Here is a 22403-nt window from a genome sequence, read left to right on the forward strand (position 1 = left end):
CTTTTACATCCAAAAGTTGTCAAGTTGAAAATATTTCCTATTCACTTTCAGTCAAGTGATGGCTATGCGGCCCGTGACGTCATAGACGAGTTACCATTGAATCCTATGGAGCGCGCGATATTCGATATACGAGGCATGTAATAAAACCCGTATATGTCTTTGCTGCCGATTCACATACGTCTATTTGTATAAGATTTTTAAATTCTTAAACCCCAAGTCGACTCTATAGGGCTACCTTCAAGTTTACCGGTTACCTGCCCTACGTGGCGCATAAGTTTGGTAAATAATTCCATTTGCATTCCTATAATACAATAATCTCTTTATTGTATGATCCAAAAATAAATATACGGGCATTCGAAATACCTCGAAGGTTCTCATAATGAATATTGAAATGTCTTGTCCATCTCTCGGGTCATGCTGCTTCTGGACAAAACTCCAAATCTTTTTCAGGAAATTGCATACCGTAATGAATACAAATTCACTATCAAGACGTTCTCATGGTCTTGAAGTGAATGGTTTCTCGGAAACGCTTAATTCTTTAGCTCTCTTTTTGAATGTCCGGATTTTTTTTCGATTGAGATAGCAATCAACAATCCACTTTATTGGATTCTCTCGTAAATGTAGCATCGCTATTCCTGTTTTCCACTTCTACTAATTTCATCCATGTAGTTTACCGGACAATTTAATTAACCGAGAGAAACATCGATGTCTCACAAGCGGTGCATGCAGTATAAGGAATCGAGCTGGAAATTGACCCTCTGTGTTATCTTAATCTTGATAAAATCCCCTCGTTTTTGTCCATCTACCGTTAACTTTGATTTACGAACAGGAAAAAAGTCATCGAACGTAACGAAGGAACGTCAAAGATTGCGGTCGCAACCAACGTGACCTGGCCTTTTCTTCTCGCTTCCAGCCTAGTGAAGCAACGCACAGGTTTAATGTCCCGCGGCACTTCGCACGTCTTGAACGTGAACGTGACATTTTCTATGTGCCTGCACTACAAGAATGTTCGAGAGACAAAGTACACGTGCTTTGTTTTCAAGGCAGTCCTGGATGGGAAGGGTGGATTTCATCAAGTACTTGTCCTTTACCCTGATGCGACACGGCCTCAAGGCATGGAAACATGACGTTTTTGGAACCTCTCGAGCCGAGCACACCCCGTAATTTGCGGGACTTTGCATGCAAATGAAGACAACGGTTTATTCTCCAAAATATGGTGCAAAAAAGACAGTAACTGCTCTTTATATCGTTATGACATGGGTTCGCTCCGGGTTACTGCTTAGTGTCCTTTTCCACATAATAATCTCCATGAAACGTATTTGTCTCATAGCAATGTGTATAATCGGTCTCCAACTCAATCTGTTTTGACAGACCAATATTTCTGGCGACAGCGCCAGGTATCATGGTCTGTATTGAAAACAATTGCAGATCCAACGTTATTAAGCAAAATCCTGAGATGAGCGATGCATGCATCGCATTTCGATGTAATGGATAATAAATAATAAATAAATAAATAAATAAATAAGTGATAAAGTAATCCATATTATTCTTTAAAATTGCAATTTTAAGACGTGCTACCAGTCACTTCCATCTAGTCGTTTCACACAAACATGATACACAAAAAGCCATGCTATTATGAGATAAAGTCTCCGTTTTAATCACGCAAACAAAGTATATCGGGATTTTACCTTGTGTCGTGTTTTATGGATTACTTCACCGTCACATCGATTGACTCCCTGTGCGCAACTTTACTGAAGAATACTTGTAAAAAGTCGGAGGCTTCCTCGTTTTTTGAAGGTAATGTTCTGCCGCGATTTGACAAATAAAGCCCTTCACCTAACTTTTACGATCCAGTACACTTCATACTTTCCGCGAGAAGTGCAGCAGATCTCTGTTTACAGTTCGAGTCTTACCATTAGCACTGGTAATTAGCACCGTTAAATCATGCCGGATCCCTGTCAGGAGAAATTCCATGCCGATGATAAAATATTACTTATGACTTTACGTCTTCATTTGGTAATTTAGGTCGGTCGCAGCTGCGTTGAAGGAAATTCCCGGGAAACGTGACATTAATATCACAAAATGTCAGGAAGGTTGTTTTTTTTTCCTCACGAGAGTGATGCTGTGTGTCAGTATCAGAGGTGCAGCTTGTTACTGTGATTTTCGCATCGCCTTGCTTTGATACAGTGCATGCACGTAGGCACTGGGCGTACTACAGCGCTGTATGTGCAAGAAATAAACACGATAGCAAAACCGGAGAATATTATACAAGTATTATCGGGTGGGCAAGGCCTCAGCCGCCGTTACTAATTAGACGAGCGAGAGCAGCGGCAACCTTCAGGCTTCAAATTACAACAACACATCAGCCGGAACGATTTATATGGAAGTAATACTTCAAAAATGACAGAAAGAGGTTAAATGCGTACGTCATCATAAACGGGCAAAACACCTGAACATCACTGAAAGAAGAGTTCCGCGCAAGTCCAGGCAAGTACGCCAGTGGGAAAAAATAAGTGCCACAAACAAATAAACAATAAATAAATAAATAAAATTAATAAATGGAATGGTGCAAGAGTGATGAAATGATCCTGAAAGGTGGAACGATTTTTGCGGATGCTTAATTTTCGATCGTTGTCACCCTGACGCCAGCGCGACAGTCGATAGCTGCTAACGGATCAAAAGGAAGGCTATATTTTGAAGTAATTATGAACAGTTACATCACAGATTTCAAAATATCTTGAGTAAAAATCCAGTCTTGTTCCCCGTCCAGCACCCTCGGGGATCTCGTCAATTAGATCGACTTAACGAAGCAGAAAACAGAGACACAGCGAAAGCGCTGCGATTTCCAAACTACTCTCCATCAAATCGTAGCGGCAGTGACGCATTTTGGCGGTACGGGTTTTTTGAAGTCGGCGCTGCATGTGAAGAACTTCCTTGGGAACAAAGATGTCGCTGTCTACCAAACTAATCGATCTCGTGCAGAAAACTCGGGTAGGGGTAATTTTAAAGGCTAGATTTCCGTACTGCCGGAGAGAGCGTTTACAGCGACGATTGTGTCATTCATACACTTGCAAACCAGGAAAGGTGTTGTCCATCCTTAGGCCCATAATATATTAAACCTTAATATTGCAGAGGTAATGTCAATAATGTAATTGAGATTAAATTTCACGTACTCGAGATACATATATCATGAAAGTCAGTATGTGAGAGGTGGGGGTCCATAAAATACTGAACAAGGTTGTCATTTACTGTAAAATTAAAACTGACACATCCCATTCAACAAACTCACGTTTTTCTCCGTTTTCGTATACAAATACGTCTTGGGGTCGGTATGAGAACTCCAAGGAAAGGCCGCAGGTTCAACTTGCACATAATTACGCACAGCCACATCAAGATGTGATCAGATGATAATTACATCCATGAGTAGGGGCTTGATAGAATTGATTTCTTAAATGTCAAGTAGATTTGATCCAGATCAGTGACAACAACTTACATGTCTAACAGTTCGTTTCCATGTAAAAGCCTCGATTTCAGGATTGGAATGAAACTACCACAACTGTTCAAAATGTGCTTAGCCATTTGAAAATACATGGGCTGGATTAGTTTACGATGTTGCTTCATGTTTACTTTATTTTCCGTGCGTTCCACGAACCAGTTAAAAACAGTTTACGATTCAGATTGACTGACCTGTGTCCCAAAAGAACCTTGAGCGCATCTTCAAAGTGATAAAATTTCTTACTTTGAGAAAAGTCAAGGTAACAGCCTGATACAACGGTGGCAGTTCACCGATGGACAAAAAAGCGTTGGATATTTTGAGGATTACTGTTTTGCTTGCTTTAGCCCTCAAGTTAAAAGATTTACACAGATTTATTTAAACTCTGCTTAACTAAAACCACGATTAGCTTTTCTAACACTTATATTTTAGTCATTACCGCTCTGGGGCAAAAAAGTAATTTATATTTGCACCACTGGATTACGCGACAGGCTCTGAAAATCCCCCTCCCTCAAAAAAAACCCTACAAAACCAGCAAATGCACGTGTATACAGCAGATACAGCCAAAGTAATTGAGCCAGAAAGGTACATTCATGCTTAGTATGGATTTGCAGTGAACAGAATTAATTTCAAGTCTACTCGGCACTGTCACTTGAATCGCATCAATAGCAATTACCTGATGTGATTTGTGTGTCTGTCTACGTGAATGAACATGTGTAAGTATATACACACACTGGCCTCTCACACTTCACTATACATTTGCCACTGTCCTATCCTCTGAAAAGCAAAATCCCTATTAGATAGCATGAATAAAAAGACCGGTTCTGTGATACACATAAAAGAAAATAAGAATTACTTCGATTTATTTTCCTTTCAATGGTATTCAAAATCACGTTAGCACAGATGAAATAAGGAATCAATATTCTCAAGAATCAGAACACATGCTATATAAATAATTGAAAATGTTTTTTTTTTCTGGGAAAAAATTTAAAAGTACAGCAGCTGATATAGTTTTAATCAGAATTTTGTGATTTGCAGATTCAGAAGTTCATTGACATCACATTTGTGTTCAAATCCCAGTAGTATTTAACCGAGAGCTTACCATTAGAGTGTAATGTGAATCAACACAGCACGTGTGCAAACGGATAATCAACCAGGCCACTTTTTCATGGTTTCTCTCCACTGAGAAACCCTTAATGAAATTAACTTGTAATTTGTAACAGTCATAATGCTGGGATTATTGGCTGTTATCAAACGATTGTCAACCTTTATTAATCAATGTGAAGTACATTGATGGATGAACCTACAGTGCAAAATTAACACATCATCCCCGCTGATGCAGTCTTCCTTTGACGAGATCAAAAGTTCACCAACGGTTGAGAAATTCCACCTTTCAGTTTCATATGCGAGTGATACACAGTCCACTTCAGTGCACAATGGATACAGCACATTAAATCTTCATCTCAAAGACACAGGCATTTTTCTTGGGTTAATTTCGTTTTCTGAAATTTATCACCAACAATTTGTCAGGCCTAATTGCATTCCGATGAAATATAATTTTGCCGCAGCTGGGGAACACTAACCATGGCACTTCTGGCTGAAATCATGTTTTGACTTTTATGATCAAGCCATTTCTGCAAATGCAAAGGAATATATACCACACACTGAAAAGCGATATTGATGAAACCTAATACGTGACAACACAGCACTGAAACCTGTTCCACCAAATCACTGTAAATACGTCACAGCCGTATAAACCACTGTTCTATTTACTGTTCATTACCCTATCTGTTCTCAGCAGTGTGACAGAACAGTTGGGTGGAACACAGAGGGAGGGGCAGTATTTTCAACATCTTTATGTTTCCAAAGAGACACTACTGTGATTAGGATCACTTATGCACCAGATGGACATATTTCTTTTTTTTCATTATCCCCATTATCTCTGGCAATCCTATTCTCTTCATTGGCTCTTGTGTGGTGCAGAAACGTATGGATACTTGTGCCATATTATATCAGGACCTCAGATTGTATCTGTTTTGTTCTCAACATCTAAAGGCTTGCACTCTCACTTCAAATTCATGACAAAGGTTGGGGCTGGTAAAGGCCCAATAGTTTGAGGGTTTTCCAAAAATATTTGGGCATTGGAGCAGTGATAGTGAGATCTGCCCTATTCTGCCAGTTTGGTAGAGTAATGGCTGCACAGTGGAGGTGTAGTGGAACGAACGGCATCCTTCCTGATGTCAGGTTCATCCTGTGTAGAAGCTCTCTGCTCAAGACCTGGTGATGAAAGACACAAAATTGGTGATGAAATACACAGAGGTTGATGATGAGTACACAAATTCTATATTGAGTTTAGAGACAAATGCAAATGAATCCAGATTCCCAGAACTCCCTCATCGAAATCAGTGATAAATTACAATACCAGCATACGCATCAAATCAGAGTTCATTAGAGGGACATAGTCACTAAATATCTTTTAAAATATCATCTGAGCAACTGTTCATGTTGCTCATGCTCACCGAAACATGTTTAATTGTCAGTCCCCTGCAGATTTCTAATCCCTCTATGCTTGACATAAGTTATGTTACAAACCATAAATTATGTCATCAGCATATTAAACATGTTATGTGTATTCTCAAGGTGTGAGTAGAACTCTGATGATTTACAATTCAACATATTTCAGTGAGTAGAACAGCCATAAATAATGTTTTACATGACACGCTCACACACCAAGGAAATTATTTGAAAAGATTGTGACTCTGTCCCTTAATGAACACAGCTTTTAAAAGTACAGATAAGATATCTCTACTGAAAGATGTAGTGATGATTGACTGAATTCATTGATGAAAAAGATTAAATCGACATTAAGCGTCATGAAATGGACAAAACATACACTTCAAATTGAGTCATAAAAACAAGCAATAGGGATGAAACAGACAAAATATCCCTGATTCACAAACAGGAATACACAAATTGCTAAGTGCAAATGGGGGCAGGGGAAGAAGACAGTTCTAAGTGTTTTGGTACAAGCTGAAGTCTTGATAAAGATCCTTTGAGTACTTCACTCACAAGGAGGGAAGTTATCTCTTGAAACTAAACCAATGCTGACATCAACCTCGTACTGGGTATCAGTTACAACCTGCCCATCAAACAATTTATCAACAGAAAAAAAAGAGAGAGAGAAAAAACGTAACGAGACAGATTCAAACAGTGCTTGGAAAGACAAAGATCAACTGGGCACATGAGGTTATACTAAGTAGGTGATCACAGAGTGCTTGTACATGTTGTGAAATAAATTGTAGGGTATGAGAGTCGGAATTGAGCACAGAATTGAAAATAATGCCGAGAGAAACTTCAGACAGACATGATGCAATCTGTCAGGTACATGGCATGGCTCGGTTATATGTATGCTACCTGTGTACGCTTTCAATACAGCTTGTTGAATTATACCGATACATTCAAAACAGCTACATTAAATCACAAAGCCTGGACAAAACTTCTAGGTCAAAGCTATATCAGTGATGCACATAGTGGACAATTTGTCGTAAATGATACAGGGAGTCTTTGACCAGGTGAATTACCCAGATTAGTATTCACAAAGTTGTGTAGTGAAATCTACATTCAGACATCAATGCAAGGCAATTCTCAGCAAATGAGATTGGTTTGCTTTCAGTTCATTTTCAGGTGCTTGAAATCTCATTTCTCAACCTTTATATTGCCTTTAATACCGATGCCCGCAAATTATTTAAACTATCAAGTATACAACCGGACTTTGATGATATCTTTGAGAATTTCCCAGCGCATTTCATTTTGGCAAGTAGACATACATTCAGGATATAGAATGGTAAAAATGACTTTAAAACAGAGTTGTCAGTCCAGGCCTCTTAAAAGTAACCGTTTCATTTGGTTCATTCAGGACCTAAATGTCATAAGTTGGTGATCAAAAGCCATTGACATAGCGACTGGGGCAGACGGCCATTGTATGTGGAATAATACATCAGCAAACCGTATAGGCAGCACCAGGGCTTCTTTTCATCAGAAAAGATGATCCAATAGTTTTCTATGTCACATATACATGCAGCAAATTGGAGCAAACAATATTGGCACAGTAGGCATACATGTATGTATCAGTTACCATGAATTGTGTACCTGACAAATCCAGCTGTGTACTCTGTCTCTCCTCTATATTTCATTTCATAACAACATGTTTTAAACTTTAGTGGAAGCAAATGGTACATAAACAACTGCTTTGGTATGTGCAACTAATCTGCTTTATGACAGGTATCATTCAATTATCAGATATTCCACTACATTGTCAAATAATTAGCAACCTTATCAAATATTCTTCTACCTTGTCAAATATTCTGCCAAACTGTCAAATATTCTGTTAAATTGTTAGATATTCCACTACATTGTCAAATATTCTGCTACATTGTCAAATATTTTGCTACATTGTGAAAAATATATCACATGTAGAAGTAGTGGGAGGATTCAACTGTATGAACTTTATTACATGTTTGATAAGAGTGGATGTCTAAATTTTTAATAACTTGTATCACTTTCTGCAGCTGAAAGGAAATTTCACTGATGTAAATATCATTTCCACCTGTGCTGAATTAGATATTTCCCATTTTTCACATAAAAATGAATTTACCAAACAGACACTTCACCTTTCAGTTTGATCCATCAGCATTATTGATGTGGCGCCTGCTTGAAGCTGAATAGTTTCCATGACAGACAGACACACATGTGCAACAATAACACACAACAAAGGAATCACTGTTGTGAGGGGGCAGGGGGAATGCGTACTTTGAAATTTAATCTGGTATTTCTGCATCTGCTTTGTCAGACAAACTCATCTGACAGGTTTTTCTAATGACTCTTTAAATTGATGAGATTTGATGAACAGATCCAATCATCTCATGAATTGCAATTAAGAGAATCACAGCTATACCACTTTCATTGAATTTTCTCCTGTCAGAATTTTACTGGCTGATGTATGATAATGCATAAAAGACCTGATTTAGCATGTATAGTCTATTACTGCACTGAATGTACATCCTTGTAGTCGCATTCAAATTTACTATTTGCCAACTTTGACATCAAAGATCACATAAAATATGTACCGTGCAATCTTCTACAGAGTTTATCACATGTCATGTTGAGTTGTGTAGTATATCATATTTTGAATCATGCAATATGCATGATTCAATATGATATGGTTTGAAATATTTACAGCACATCATGTTATGTCACATTGTATCAGATAACATATCAAATCACATCAAACTTCAGATGATAAAAGTAGGAAGATAAATTAGAAAATGGAAATATGGCACTACAATACGCGTCATGGAAAGGTATGATGACAACATTTTGAGTTTTTTCAGATATTTCCTGGCAGATTACTAGTACTTGAAACTTGAGAGATTTTAGATACACTGTTGGAGATGGGGACAAATAGTAGGAAGACTGGTGGAGAACTTTGTAAATTGCTTGACTCTGTTTTCCTCTCTGAAACCACTGATGCAACTCTGAAGCAAACATTTTTTCAAGACACAGACGCCTAACTGTGGAATATTTATAGTCTTTTAGTTGGCGGAATAGGTCAATTTAAGACCATGCACCTGATTCGTGTTTGCACGCAAACAAGAACCACAATGAAATATTTCTTTCTATCCTGAGATGGAGACATTCAATGATCAATTGCAGGGATGGAGGGATGGATAAGACCATAAATACAAGTCTTTCACACCTGAACTATTTCAGGGAAAGAGATGTGGCTGAGATAATTAAGCCAATGACACTGACAGAGTATCAGGACTGCAGTGTTACAGATAAGCACTGGTTGACAAGATACACATACCGGTACCTGTGTCAGAATGGCTGAAGTGACTCATGCACACCTTTCCCCCCTGTCAAAAGGACTGTCCCCTCAGGCCAAAATCAAGAGAACAAAGCAAACAAGCTAGCTGAAGGGCACCCCGGGTCAAAGTTGGGAGACAGAGGAGCAAAATATCCTTATCAGTCTCAGATGAAGATATTGAAATCAACTGGGAATTAAGACATACAGATAAAAAAACCTGATAAATAGAGAAAAGAAGTGATACGAAAGGAAATGACTACACACTCACTAGACCCGATTGAAAAAAGTGGACGAGATCTCACTTCTGAAACTTATCTGAGAATGCAGCTGTCGCTTTAAACCTTTGAAAGTGTTGTATAGCTTTGTTTCAACAAACAATATAACAGTGTAAATATTTGTAGTGGGTTTTTCCATGCTATCATCAAGTGGTTATCAATAATACTGACATTGTATATCTAATATGGGAAAACAAAATATCAAAAGTTCATTTGAACATTTCAGACAGTGAAAGATATCCAGGATGTCTGGGTGCAGACCTAGGGGACTACCGCCCTCTTAGACACTGAGAGCTTGATTCAGGGTTCACAATGGTATGTGATATGCCATTGTGAGGAGTGAAGTATTAGCCGCTATTGATCTTCATCAACATGCGGGGGACTGAACTGTGTCTTGACTGTGTTATAATCGGCAATGCAAAGAATCGTCCTAGACAGATTGGTTTTGCAATGTCTGTGGCAGGAATTACAGCCCCTACCTTACCGCCAATTTATTTAGTTATGATTTAATGGTGTACATCCGTCACTGGTACCTGATACATACGGTAACAATAATAGATGTGTGTGAGCACTCTGATACTGTTCTAATGTGATATACAGTCGTACTGCATAGCATTCACCTATAAATTGACACGCCTAGCAGACAAAGTCATGCATAAACATACAGTAGTTGGATATCTATGGCTCTCATTCTGTACGATGTAGAAACATTATGCCTGGCTTTTATACCTATATAAACAATGTCAGTTCAAAAAAGTACAACAAGTGAAATGAAACCGCCGAGTCTGAGTCCATCACACTTCCAATACTGGGCCAATGACATTTGGCACAAGTAATGATGCAATACAATTTTTTTCCTCATTTTTTCCGTATAGTAACCACTTTGGGATGAATTCACCATATACATTGAGCGTTAATTTATCGTTACAGCAAAACACTGCCTTTTCCTGTTCTACCAGTTTAATGGTGTGAGGGCAGGGTAGCTCCGCACTTATTCGTTAATTCGCTGATGTGATATTTTTATCATGTATACTGAGAACTTTGTTAAACACACCAAAGACAAGGAAAAAAGAACATGATACACAGGTCTTGCATTGACGTTAGTGACGACCGAAAACAAATCTTAATATTATTTTGGCATACATATTGCAACTACAGCACTTTACGTTTTCAGATTTCTGCCCCAAAGTATGACGTGACATAAGCCTGATATGCCTACAATCATCTTCTCTGTAGGAGACGGGTAAACAGCTCCCCTACCCAATCTCAGTGTGATGGCAGGCAGTTCCACTTCCAGCTGAAAACTCTTTTACAGTGCATTAAATGGGAAATAAATCCATGAAAATCAGAGCTTTTCAAAATTACCAGCGACTGATGGTGCATGGAAACGTATGCCGCAAGGTCGCTTATGATTGCGCAGTGTTATTGTATTGGCCCTCTGGCAATGATTAAGCTAGCTTTCTCAGCTTCAGTGGCTGCCAGCAAAATTAATTGGCCAGATGTTTTCTTCAATAGGACTTCGATAACTGATGATGCTATTGCACAATATGAACAAAGACAGCGGGAGAGAGCGAGAGAGAGAGAAAAAAATATTCATGATCGGGGTACAGCTAATTGAATTTGGCTGTTCCTAATTATCATGTTGTTGTAGTGCATAATTTGAGAAAACAAATCAGGGAAAGCTGAAGAAAAGTAGAGAAAAAATATGATTAAAGATGAATAGCTTCACTGAAAAATAACCTACTGTTAATAGATTCATATATGCCGATGTACATACATCCAGAAGGGCATACAGTAATGCAAAACTCTCATTTCATCGCCTTTGGCTACTATATTCTGCATACGATTCATGTACATGATAAACATATAGTACACACAATGTGAAAGCATTACTGTGGGGCCTTTTATTCACAGAGGAAAATTTCTGGAATGAAAAATAATCATAAGCATGTCCACTGGCATTTTTCTATACATCAAATTGGTGGAGCATTTGAGTAAAAATTTATCTCACAAGAAGTCTTGTTGACATGACAGTTGCCAAATTAAATCCACTCCTTTCCTTCGAAAGGTGGAACAAGATGTATTTATATCACTGTTTCCTTCAGTTTCTATGACAACAACAACTTTTGTATTGTGACATATCAACCCTTTTTTCTGAAAGTTTTTAGTCTTTAGAATAATTTTACATACACTCTTACTGTCACCACATTTTATTTGCTCAGGGTGGAGAACAGTCTTGTATATACAGTGCCTGTATGTGGCAATTGTAATGTTTCTCATCTCCCATAATACAGTTGTGTTTACATAAATATATCGAGGGAACATTGTATTGTTGCCAAACAGAACAAGAAACTCTGGTAAGGAACAGAATCAAATATTTTGTAAAAATCAAGGATATATCAACTATAATGTGGACTGTTCTATAACTTCTGCTACAAAATCATTCTGTGGACCAGTGCAATAAAACTGTCAGTTGGTTTGCATCATCCAAAAGGAAATGATAACTGAGAAGACACATTCCGGTATATATGCCGTCTAAATTCTAGCCATGAATTCAAGGAAGGAAATTCTGGACGGAAATTGAAATTTCCAGTGTACTTTGAACCAGCATATGATAGATACTGCGAGTGTGACAGTCAATACTATGACCATTGACAAGATATCATAGCACTACTGAGCAAGGAGTATTGTTCATGGATTTGAAGATGATTGCATTTGTCAATGGCTGACACGTGCCAATCACCTCAAAATAGTATGACCCATGCAAAAAAATTCAAAATACACTATTTTTCTGACATTGAAAAGAAAATTTGAAATGCCCCAAAAAATCCATTGGTTGTTCACGTACGATCTAAATACCGGTACAATGAAATCAGTCAAAAAGAAACAAGTGCGTTGTAGGTTGGATGAGGAGGGAGGGCAAAACACAAAGAGAGAGAAAAAAAATTCTTTCGTGTGAATTTAATAAAGACTGCATACCTGCACAGATGGCTTGCTTTGTTCAGTGCTGACCAAAACAGGAACTCCAAGGACACTTTGCACTCGTGATGAATAGAGATGATCACCAAGGATACAACAGAGTTTGGTTGTCATGTGAACCTGCAATTGATGTCTATATGCTGAAAAGAAGGAAAAATGTTCAGAAAGATCAGAAACACAGGGGAAAATTTGTTAAAATTACAATGTTCACTTGTCTATCATGAGCTTTTTAAGGGACAAATTGCTGTGACATTTTACAAAAGAGGTGTCGCTGCATTTGCTGTTTTAATTATTTTGTATACAGAGAAACTTAACATAGTTGTCCATGCTAATGTATATGAGATACCGCGGATTTCTAACGCTTTTACAGTTATTAGCCTATCAATCCACACATGTCAACATGTTGTCAATATTAATTTATGACCTGTCAATGATGCTGGTCCACTGCCAAGCTAATACCAAGTGATGAAAGGGATTTATTCCTTTATGTTGAGATCTTTCTGTTCTATCTGTGCACTGATTTAATTCATACTTTGCAAGGCTTGTTGAAACAATTTGCCTTCTGTTTTATCTGATCAGAAATATTCTTCTTTCAACATATTTCACAAAGCTGGCAGACATGTAATGATTATTGGTAAGAATACAACAGTATATGTACTAACTACCCACAAATGATATAGGGAGTACGCAACTACCGAGTGCCAGACGGTTTATACCAAAGAGAAAGATTTAAAGGTTCTGTCCTTTTACATAACCCTGTGATTGTATTATGACGATAATTTATATTTTCTACTTTCTTTGAAAGTTCCATAAGTGGTAAATTTTGATGCATTTCCTTTTATTTCTACTTGTGAATTAAAATTTCTTATCATACCGCCACATTATATGGAAATGTTTATTGTTCGTTAACTTGTCAACACAGTCGATCAGTCTCTCTGTGTGGAATGTTCAATAATACTGACTAAAGAATTTGTCCAGACTAGAATTTGTCATCAATACATGTCACACAGCAAAGCTTGTATGTCATATTTCAATATACTTCTAGGCAAGAGAACACATTGTTTTGAGAATAGAATATCGAGAACAGAATGATAAATTAAAAATATTATCAACAGTTACACCTATGTCCTTGTACATATACCGGTACATTCAAATGCCCTCTTTTCTTCAAAAACTTCAACCTCAGGTCAATCCGGGAATTCATGTGTACACTCCTAGGCATGGAATAAACCCTACTCATGACTTCAATTGCCCAGCAAATTACTCTATGTTCGTACTGATTTTAGAAATGAAAGCTGATAGTGGTTTCGGAATACAACAGTATTCAGTATCTGACCCAGATATTTAATAATATTGAACTTCTTATGGGTGTTTTCTATAAAGAGACATATCTAGGACAACACAGATATGAAAATATGTGGCATTTTGTACATAAAAGATACATACACACATTTCTATTTGAGTTAGGAGTTATAAAAATAGTTGTCTTTGACATGAAGGATGATGACGGCATGGGGAAGGTATCAGGAGACGACAGCTGTGTGATGCTCACAACATGTTTTACAGCGCATTCAGTTGGCAGATGATAAATTGAAAACGACAGAATGATGAGTAGTGTACAACAAATGTTATGCCCATTACTTGATTGGTGGTGCATTCATTACAATGCAAGATCTGTTAACCTTGGTAATTGGGGTGGGTATTTTCCTCTCTGTGGGGTATGACCTGCACTTAAAATTGGATATGAATTATATTATGCAGTACATATGATTCAAAATTGGGCCTATAAATATTTCAACACCGTGGATGGCAGCATTTCATGCTAAAACAAAATATATATTGTTATATTAAAGTGAGTACCACGGCCATTATGATATTATAATTAATTTTGATGAGATGCAGGCATGGATCAAACTCAATGTTATTTAAAACTTCATCAGGCAGAGAGATGCGTGTGTGATGTACAGTACCATGTAAACCGTGTCAGCAAAGAGTCAAGGTCAGACAGCTGTGTAACAGCCAATCTGGATATTGGAGAATTACTTGCAGCAATGTACACGTAGCATGACATGAACTTTGAACACCGGGAGTTGACACTTGACACTTGGAAACAAAAGTGGTTTACCATAGAGGTCATGGCTTGCTGGATATTGATGCAATTTTTTTGATCAAACGTGCATGAATGCAGAAATGCCTGGGATTGCTCTTTGATTAAAATGTTCAAGAATAATTCATACGGAAAATTAATATTTTCAGGGAATAATACACCCAGCGTGTCTATCACGATGATGACTTAAATTCAGACAATTTCTCTAGTACTAATAAGTTGAACTCACTAATTTCAAGTCTTATTTTGTAAGTAAAATTTCATGCTTGCCTTAAATTCTTTAAATTTTATGCATTTTTTATGCTTTTTATATCATTACCATTACTATAATTCTTTTCACTGGTATTGAAGTATTTCAACATTAAAATGAAAGAAACTGACAAATGTTAAAAGTTCAAAATTTTCAATTTTAATCCTTCAAGGTCATGTGCCTTAAAAAAACATAAAGGTTTACACATAAACTTGCTTAAAACTATCTTAAGGTAGAATGTGCCTCGGGAACAGATATTAGGACTCTAAAACTTTTACAATTATTTTCTAATCTGTCATTTATGGGGGGTCATTTTAAAGCTCTTGACGTAAGAGAACATTTAACTGACTTAGTTTTCCGAAAATCGAAAATTTTATTTTTCCTCATAGAGTTAATACAGGGATGGTGACTATTTTGAATTCCAAATGTAGATAAATCTTGGGTAATTTGTTTCTCTGGTACCAAAATTTGCATGGTGACCCCCAATTTTTATTTTTAATTTTGAAAGAGAACGGCTGACACATTCTTTGAGGAAAGTTTGAGCAAAAGTTTAGGTCTGTCACTTTCGAGGTGTACCGGTATACTACCTAAGAGGTAACATTTCATTCTTTTTTCACAATGAAGATCAAATATTATTGGTGCCAATGCATAGTTTAGGATAAATGAAACACATTACCAAAAATTTACTCGTATTTGAAATTCAATATGGCCACCATAGCCTGCATTAACTCTATCTGGTAAAACTTGAATTTTTGATTTTCACAACAATCAAGCCTGTGAAACCTCATTTACTACACATGCTTGAAAATGAGTTGCACAAGCAGTATACCAGAAAAGTATTGTAAATACTTGAGTGTACAAAAAACTGTCCCCGAGACATATTCTACCATATTGCCAAGATCCTTTCATCTTTCCTGAATGATGAAATTTCAACAGCGTTAATGATCACTTCTTCTTGGTTTGATTCTCAATACTTTAAGTAACATGACCAGCAGCTGTCCTCCGGCAAGTGGAAAGCGAGAGTCAAATGGATTTTAAAAAACTCTTCCAGTATAGCTGAAATTAAAGATCTTGGATTGCCGTTTCAGATAATCAGTATTTCAAGATTGCAAAAGTGGATGAAAATGTCTGAGACAGTGTTGGAAAACAACTTTGGACAGAAGATGATTTGCTATATTTTTAGCAACATGTAGAGTCAGGGTAATTTTGTATTTGGCTCACTGATATCAGTTACATTGCCGTGAATCTGTGAAAGAAGCATCTTGATTGATTTCGCTATCGGTGGATTTCAGAAATTTAGGACGAATTAGCTTGTACTGAAGATGTACAAATGAAATTAAGAAAATCATTTGAGAGAACTGGAACTGACAGCAGTTGTGTTGAGTTTCCAGATGTAGTCACAGCAATTGTGATTCTGTCTCATGGTAAAGCAGCTTGCTTTACATATAAATTCATAGTCGTAGTGTGGGTTTGAAAGGAAAAAGAGGTTGCATAAATTACTCTATAAACAATGTAATGTATTGCCTTTTGTCACTGGGGATTCTATAATTTTTGCACTGAAAGTCTTGGAATTCATAAGTTATTACACAGTTAAAAACTGGATCACCTATATGTCTCTCTGGTGTTTCTAAACAAAATATTTCATGCATCCTGTGCATGCATAATGCTTGTTTTGAGATTAGAGAAAGAATATCCTCTCAGCTGGTAGGGCAAAAACTGGTACTTATAGTTGACAACTCTTGTTTATTTGTTCTCAGTATTAATGAAACCCCCTCCCCGTGGATTTCTGAACACAGAGAAGATTTGCCTTAACTTATACAATATTCATGTGCACAAAACATATTAAAATATGGATTATAGAAAGTAAAGAGCATTTGAGGAAAAATACAAAAATGGCTGAATTTTTTTATTTGACACACACCTTTCAGTGGCTGCAATTCTACCAGTGCACAGTGTTTGTCATGGTCCAACACTCTGTATTGTGTCAAAGTCTTCTTGATGTGGCCATTGCGAACGCTTTGTTTTGAAGCATCCTTCTTGATGACAACCTGCAAGAAAGTAGAATGTAATTCTGGACCATCATTATAACCCTTCTACCGATACCAAATACCAAGTTAAATAGTGCAATTTGGCCTAAATACATCGAACAGCAGGTGCATGTCTACATGTGGACATGGAGTTCTTGAGAATCATTTGGAATTTACTCCCTCAGGCGGCATGTATGTCATCCTGCTCAGTTAGTTCATGTAATATCTATATAACCAACTGGTGACATTGTCACATCTGGAGTAGTTTTAGCAGGACAGAAGGTTCTCCGTAAATAAGCCTTTCTTCCTATGGTGGACAATGCAATATCGGTATACAGTATTATCACATACACAAGCTAAGTTTGTCATCTCTTGACAAAAAATATGGAATTTATTCTCTGGTTGTTTCCTGTCATGACAACTTGTCTCTATGTCATCAATTTTGGTACGTCAGAACTTTTTTGTGCTGATCTTCAATGTGCTCATCAATGTAAGGCAAAAAAATACATTGTGCTATTCAGATACATGTATCATGGGTTTCAAAAACAGGGTAGGTAGCTAGGTCGGCAGGGATTTTTTTTCAAAATATTTTTATTTTTAAAGGGTTCAGGGTGGTCAAACACTGGCCACAACATTTCCACAACATTTCCACAAAATGTATCATACATATAAAAGGAAAAAAACACATCCTCGTTCGAGCAAAAATCAAATGCCATGTAAAAAGCGTGTGATTTTACGTTTTTTTCCGTAAGAATTGCAACCTGGGTAGGGCACGGCTGCCCCGACCATTCGTGGGCTAGACCAATGTTGCAGTGTCTGAGCCCTTGAGATTCAGTCATTTTTTGTTCTCGAAAAATAGCGTAAATTTGTCTGAGGTAAATTTCTAGGTCTATGATATCTTTGAAACCTATATGTATAACTTTGAGGAAGACACCAGCAGACTGATCAATCACCTAGCATTTGCCACAAGGTATTTTATACTCCATACACTACATGAACATGATGAATGTGAGCACCGTATTCCTCACTTTTGCGACTGTGACAAGAAATGGTTGCCAATTTGCATTGTGATATTATCTGGAGAGCAGATCAAAAGTTAATATGTGGAATTGATAAGAAAAACTCTTTATTTTGCGAAAGATAAGGAATGTTTGGCTTGTGCATAAGAAAAGTATATCATTCCCTAATATTTTTCTTTGTTCAGCTTGAAATATACTTGTGACATTATGACCATGTCACCATGAATCGAAGGTCATTCACTGAACAAAGAAAAATCTTAGGAAATAATGTGCGCCTAAAAGTATTTATTGCAAAAATTTGTACCGCACAGTAATAGTATTAGCCTGCTCATCTTTGGCATTTCAGATTAACCCTAGAAAAAGTAGTAGTTCGATGAAGGTGACAAATGAATGACATAGACAAGGAAAAAAACAAACAATGGTCTGGGAGAAGCAGTTTGCGACAGCAACCTGCTAGGTAAAGGCTAATGCCGAGCCTCAGTGGTAGTGTAAAGAAAGGGAGGTATACAGCATGATAACCCAAACCTGGAACTAAAGACATTGAAAATTTGAAGGAATATGTCATTGCCAAGAGTTTCTTCATTTTACGTATACAATCTTGGGTTTTGTTGGTTTCTGAATTTTCATACGATTATTGTGCTCTACACTCCTTTCTTTATACAATTACCAAGGCTCTGCCTTCAGCCTCACCCAGCAGGGTTTCTGCATCCTACTGTTTATCCAAGCTACCTTACAACTTATAATTACAAACTCCTATGGTTTAAACCTACCATTTGCTTATTCCATCTTGTCTCTTCTGCTAATGACACATCTATCAGACCTAAAACACAATCAATATGCAAATAACAAATTACTTTAATGGGTATTTTTTTTATTTTTCATCAAAAGACTTGATGCATCAGCTAATGAGTGGTATGCCTCCTGGGGAGCGGTTGTAGAGTATTTTTGATGAAAAAACAGTTTGAAAGCCACAAAGAGTTATACCAAGCCCAAATATACTGGTAATGCAAAATAATTAGTTGGTTTAGATGGTGGATATTCCATTCCTGCATTGATATCTGTATATGTAACTTCAATAGCTTCCAATGCTTTGGGGCCTTTGACAGGATAGAAGAGCCTAAATATGCTAAAATTAGGTGTACTTAAATTTCTTTTATCATAATACCCTTGCCTTTCAATGATGTACCATAGTGTTGCAGCTAGACATTTTAAACTGGAGAATACGGTGTCCCACAACCGTTTATCCTGGGGGATATTTTGCACATTTTGGGGACAACATGCATCAGTTGTCAAACAAATTTTGTATTTTTTATCATAAGTAAGTTTTACAAAACAACATTCAAGCTTTAAATTTCAGGCAATTATAACAGTATACTGTATCTGCCACCAATCAGAGCTAGAGCTCAGTCGGACTTCAACCAAGTGTAGCATTTTACAATGTAGTTACTTTTAATCGCAGCTTCGAAAGTCCGTAAATATAAGCCTCAAAATAATCATGCAAATAATATAAGCCTCAAAATAATCATACAAAACAATGGCCATCGTCAGTAACATTGAATTCAGTCAACTCATGAGTGCGCCCCAGATGACCTGAACTGCACGAGAATGTGGGACAACGGGTTCCATTTTGGGGCCATTGTTGTCCTGGCTGCAACACTGATATATAAATGTTTGTGTGTGTGTGTGTGTGTGTGTGTGTGTGTGTATGTATGTATATATATATATATATATATATATATATATATATATATATATATATATACACATATATATACACATATATACAAACACACACATATATATATATATGTGTGTGTGTGTGTGTGTTTGTATATATGTGTGTGTATATATATATATATATATATATATATATATATATATATATATATATATATATATATACATACGTACGTGCACACACACATACACACATGTAATATATGCATTTACTTTCACTATACATACATATATAAATATTTTTGAGTTATCATTGCATTACTTTTCATTTTCCGTATACATGTACCTGTTGTACATGTTACTATTGTTAGAACACGGTTTGTATGTCCTCCTAGTTTTAATACAGATTGTGATTTATATTTGGTTGCTCCCTAATTGGCAGAATAAAAGGGGTAAATCTATACCATCATGTAATTAAGTTGTTACTGAAATTAGCATTGACTGGAAATTACAATGGTGATAAAATGTTTATTTTCCCCAGGGCAATCCAAGATTTCAATCAAGTCTGTCAGACTTGCAATAATTTATGAAATGGACACTAGTTGGGTGTATTGGTTTCAGCTATTGCAACGATGAATAGGTAATTCTGGTCCCAATTTTTCTTTGAATGTACAGACTACATATAATTTATCATGAGTCGTACAAATCATCTATTGATAATTCTTTTTCTATGATGAAAGCATCAATAATGCCCAGATGTTCAAGAAGGGAGATCTGATTCCACGTGCTCTGCAAGCCATTAAAGAAAGCTGAAGTAGAAAAGATAACCACTGCAGGCGTTTGCTGCAGATGGTATTGGCATGTCTGCTGTGGGAAATGAAAACCATTGATCCACAAGAGTAACCTGTCCCATCTATTTGCTTTGACCCCGTGCTATTAAGCTTATGTTGTCCTGACTTCTATATCTATGAACTAATTTGGTCCACATGGGAATTTGTTCCCTAATTGTTTGACAACACATGAATTGCTGTGAATACAGAAATCATTTGTCAATTCAACAGTGCTGGTGACGTAGTTTTGCGGAGAAAACACATGACAAATATCACAATATTTCATCTCCAGTCAATGTCATAAAATACTAATACTCATCAAATATGATAACAACAGCAATATTCATGGTTAAATGTACAAAAGCACATGTTTTTAATATTGTTTGTCTTGACAGAGTTGGCATTTTGTTCTGCATTATAAATCTCTCAGAAATAAGCCCCAGCAAACTTAACACATGGGATAATGATTAGGTGCAATGGATAACGTAAGTACACACATGAAAGAGGAAACTGTAATTCGGGGAAGCGTGAGTTTAGTCGTGCGTGTGTATATACATGAAACTGATTCACCTCTAAGATTTTGTTTGAGAATTTTGTCATTAAACTACAATTTTCCATGTTTGAATGATTCTTAACACCAAATTATAACTTTGTTGTCAATTGTTTCACTTTCAAAACTTTTATTCAGATAACAGGGTTTGCAGTAAAATACAGGTATAATGAATTGTGTTTGCCATGTGCATGTTTTAATTATCCCTGATTTCTTTCCCATGTATAGATGTGCATGTCAACTTCACATGGGATTACAATTAATTACACAATGACATATGGCTGCAATGACCCTTATTTCATGTCCATACTTCACATTAAATTGACAGCGACACAAGTTAGTCTGTTTTTTTATTAGGACTGTTGACATATACATGGAGAAAACTAGGATGAAATAATTTAATTATACCTGTATCAAATTTCCCAAATTACAGAGTGTACAATGCCTGAGTTATGAATGTTCACTACTCATTTCACAAGATAGCATATCTAACCACAGTCCCTCTATGTGGTTAGAGGGATTGATTGTGATCTAACTTAAGGTAGTATGTGCCTTGAAAGTGAAAGACTTACTTATACTCAAACTTTCGTCAAGGAATCTTTCAACCATACTCTTTCAAAATTAGGAATAATAATAGGGTTTACCGTGCCAAATTTGGAACTAAAGACACAAATTACCCAAGATTTAACAATATTTGGAATTCAAAATGGCTGCCATCCCTGTGTTAACTCTATGAAGAAAAATAAAAGTTTTGATTTTTGAAAAACCAAGATGGTCAAAATTTTTTTACACCAAGAGCTTTAAATGAGCCCAAAAGAGGTAGATCAAAAAAGCATTGTAAAAGTCTGAGAGTACGATTATCTGTCCCCGAGGAGCTCTCTACCTTAAAGGTGTACTGTCACCTGTTCCAATTTTGCCACAGTTACTGTGGAAAGAAAATCTAACCAATCACAGATTTTAAGTGGGTGGTCACTTTTTAAAAACAGCACCCTCACATGGGCATATCGAACACCAAGGAATGCCCCTTTGACCATATATGGGCATATTTAGATTACAGGTGACCGTATACCTTAAACTATACTCATTCATTCACTCTACATAAATGAATGTTAGTATGCACTTCAAAAACTGAAAGACAAACTTTTGTTCAAACTTTCCTAAATGAACTTTAAACCATTCTCTTCTAAAATAAAGAATAACCATTACAGGTCACAATGCAAATTTTTAGTAAATGGAAAAGAAATTACCTCACATTTGCTGGTATTTGAAATTCAAAATGGCTGTCATCCCTGTGTACAACTGTAGCTCTATAGGGAAATTAAAATTACAA

At 36.6% G+C, this 22403-nt stretch overlaps 1 protein-coding gene across 1 annotated transcript in view; it reads right to left on the reverse strand.

The window, feature by feature from the left end:
• Positions 1 to 4329: 4329 nt before the first annotated feature.
• The window catches only part of LOC139134957 (mitochondrial mRNA pseudouridine synthase Rpusd3-like), a 37293-nt gene continuing 19219 nt past the window's right edge, over positions 4330 to 22403 (reverse strand). The window contains exons 5-8 of the mRNA XM_070702070.1: positions 18787 to 18836; positions 16892 to 17018; positions 12614 to 12753; positions 4330 to 5770 (exon numbers count right to left, since the gene is read on the reverse strand). Coding sequence (XP_070558171.1) covers positions 5570 to 5770; positions 12614 to 12753; positions 16892 to 17018; positions 18787 to 18836 — 518 coding nt within the window. The 3' untranslated portion in view covers positions 4330 to 5569. The remainder of the gene's footprint in view (positions 5771 to 12613; positions 12754 to 16891; positions 17019 to 18786; positions 18837 to 22403) is intronic.

This window comes from Ptychodera flava, chromosome 6, assembly GCF_041260155.1.
Source record: "Ptychodera flava strain L36383 chromosome 6, AS_Pfla_20210202, whole genome shotgun sequence".
In the NCBI taxonomy this organism is placed as follows: domain Eukaryota; kingdom Metazoa; phylum Hemichordata; class Enteropneusta; family Ptychoderidae; genus Ptychodera; species Ptychodera flava.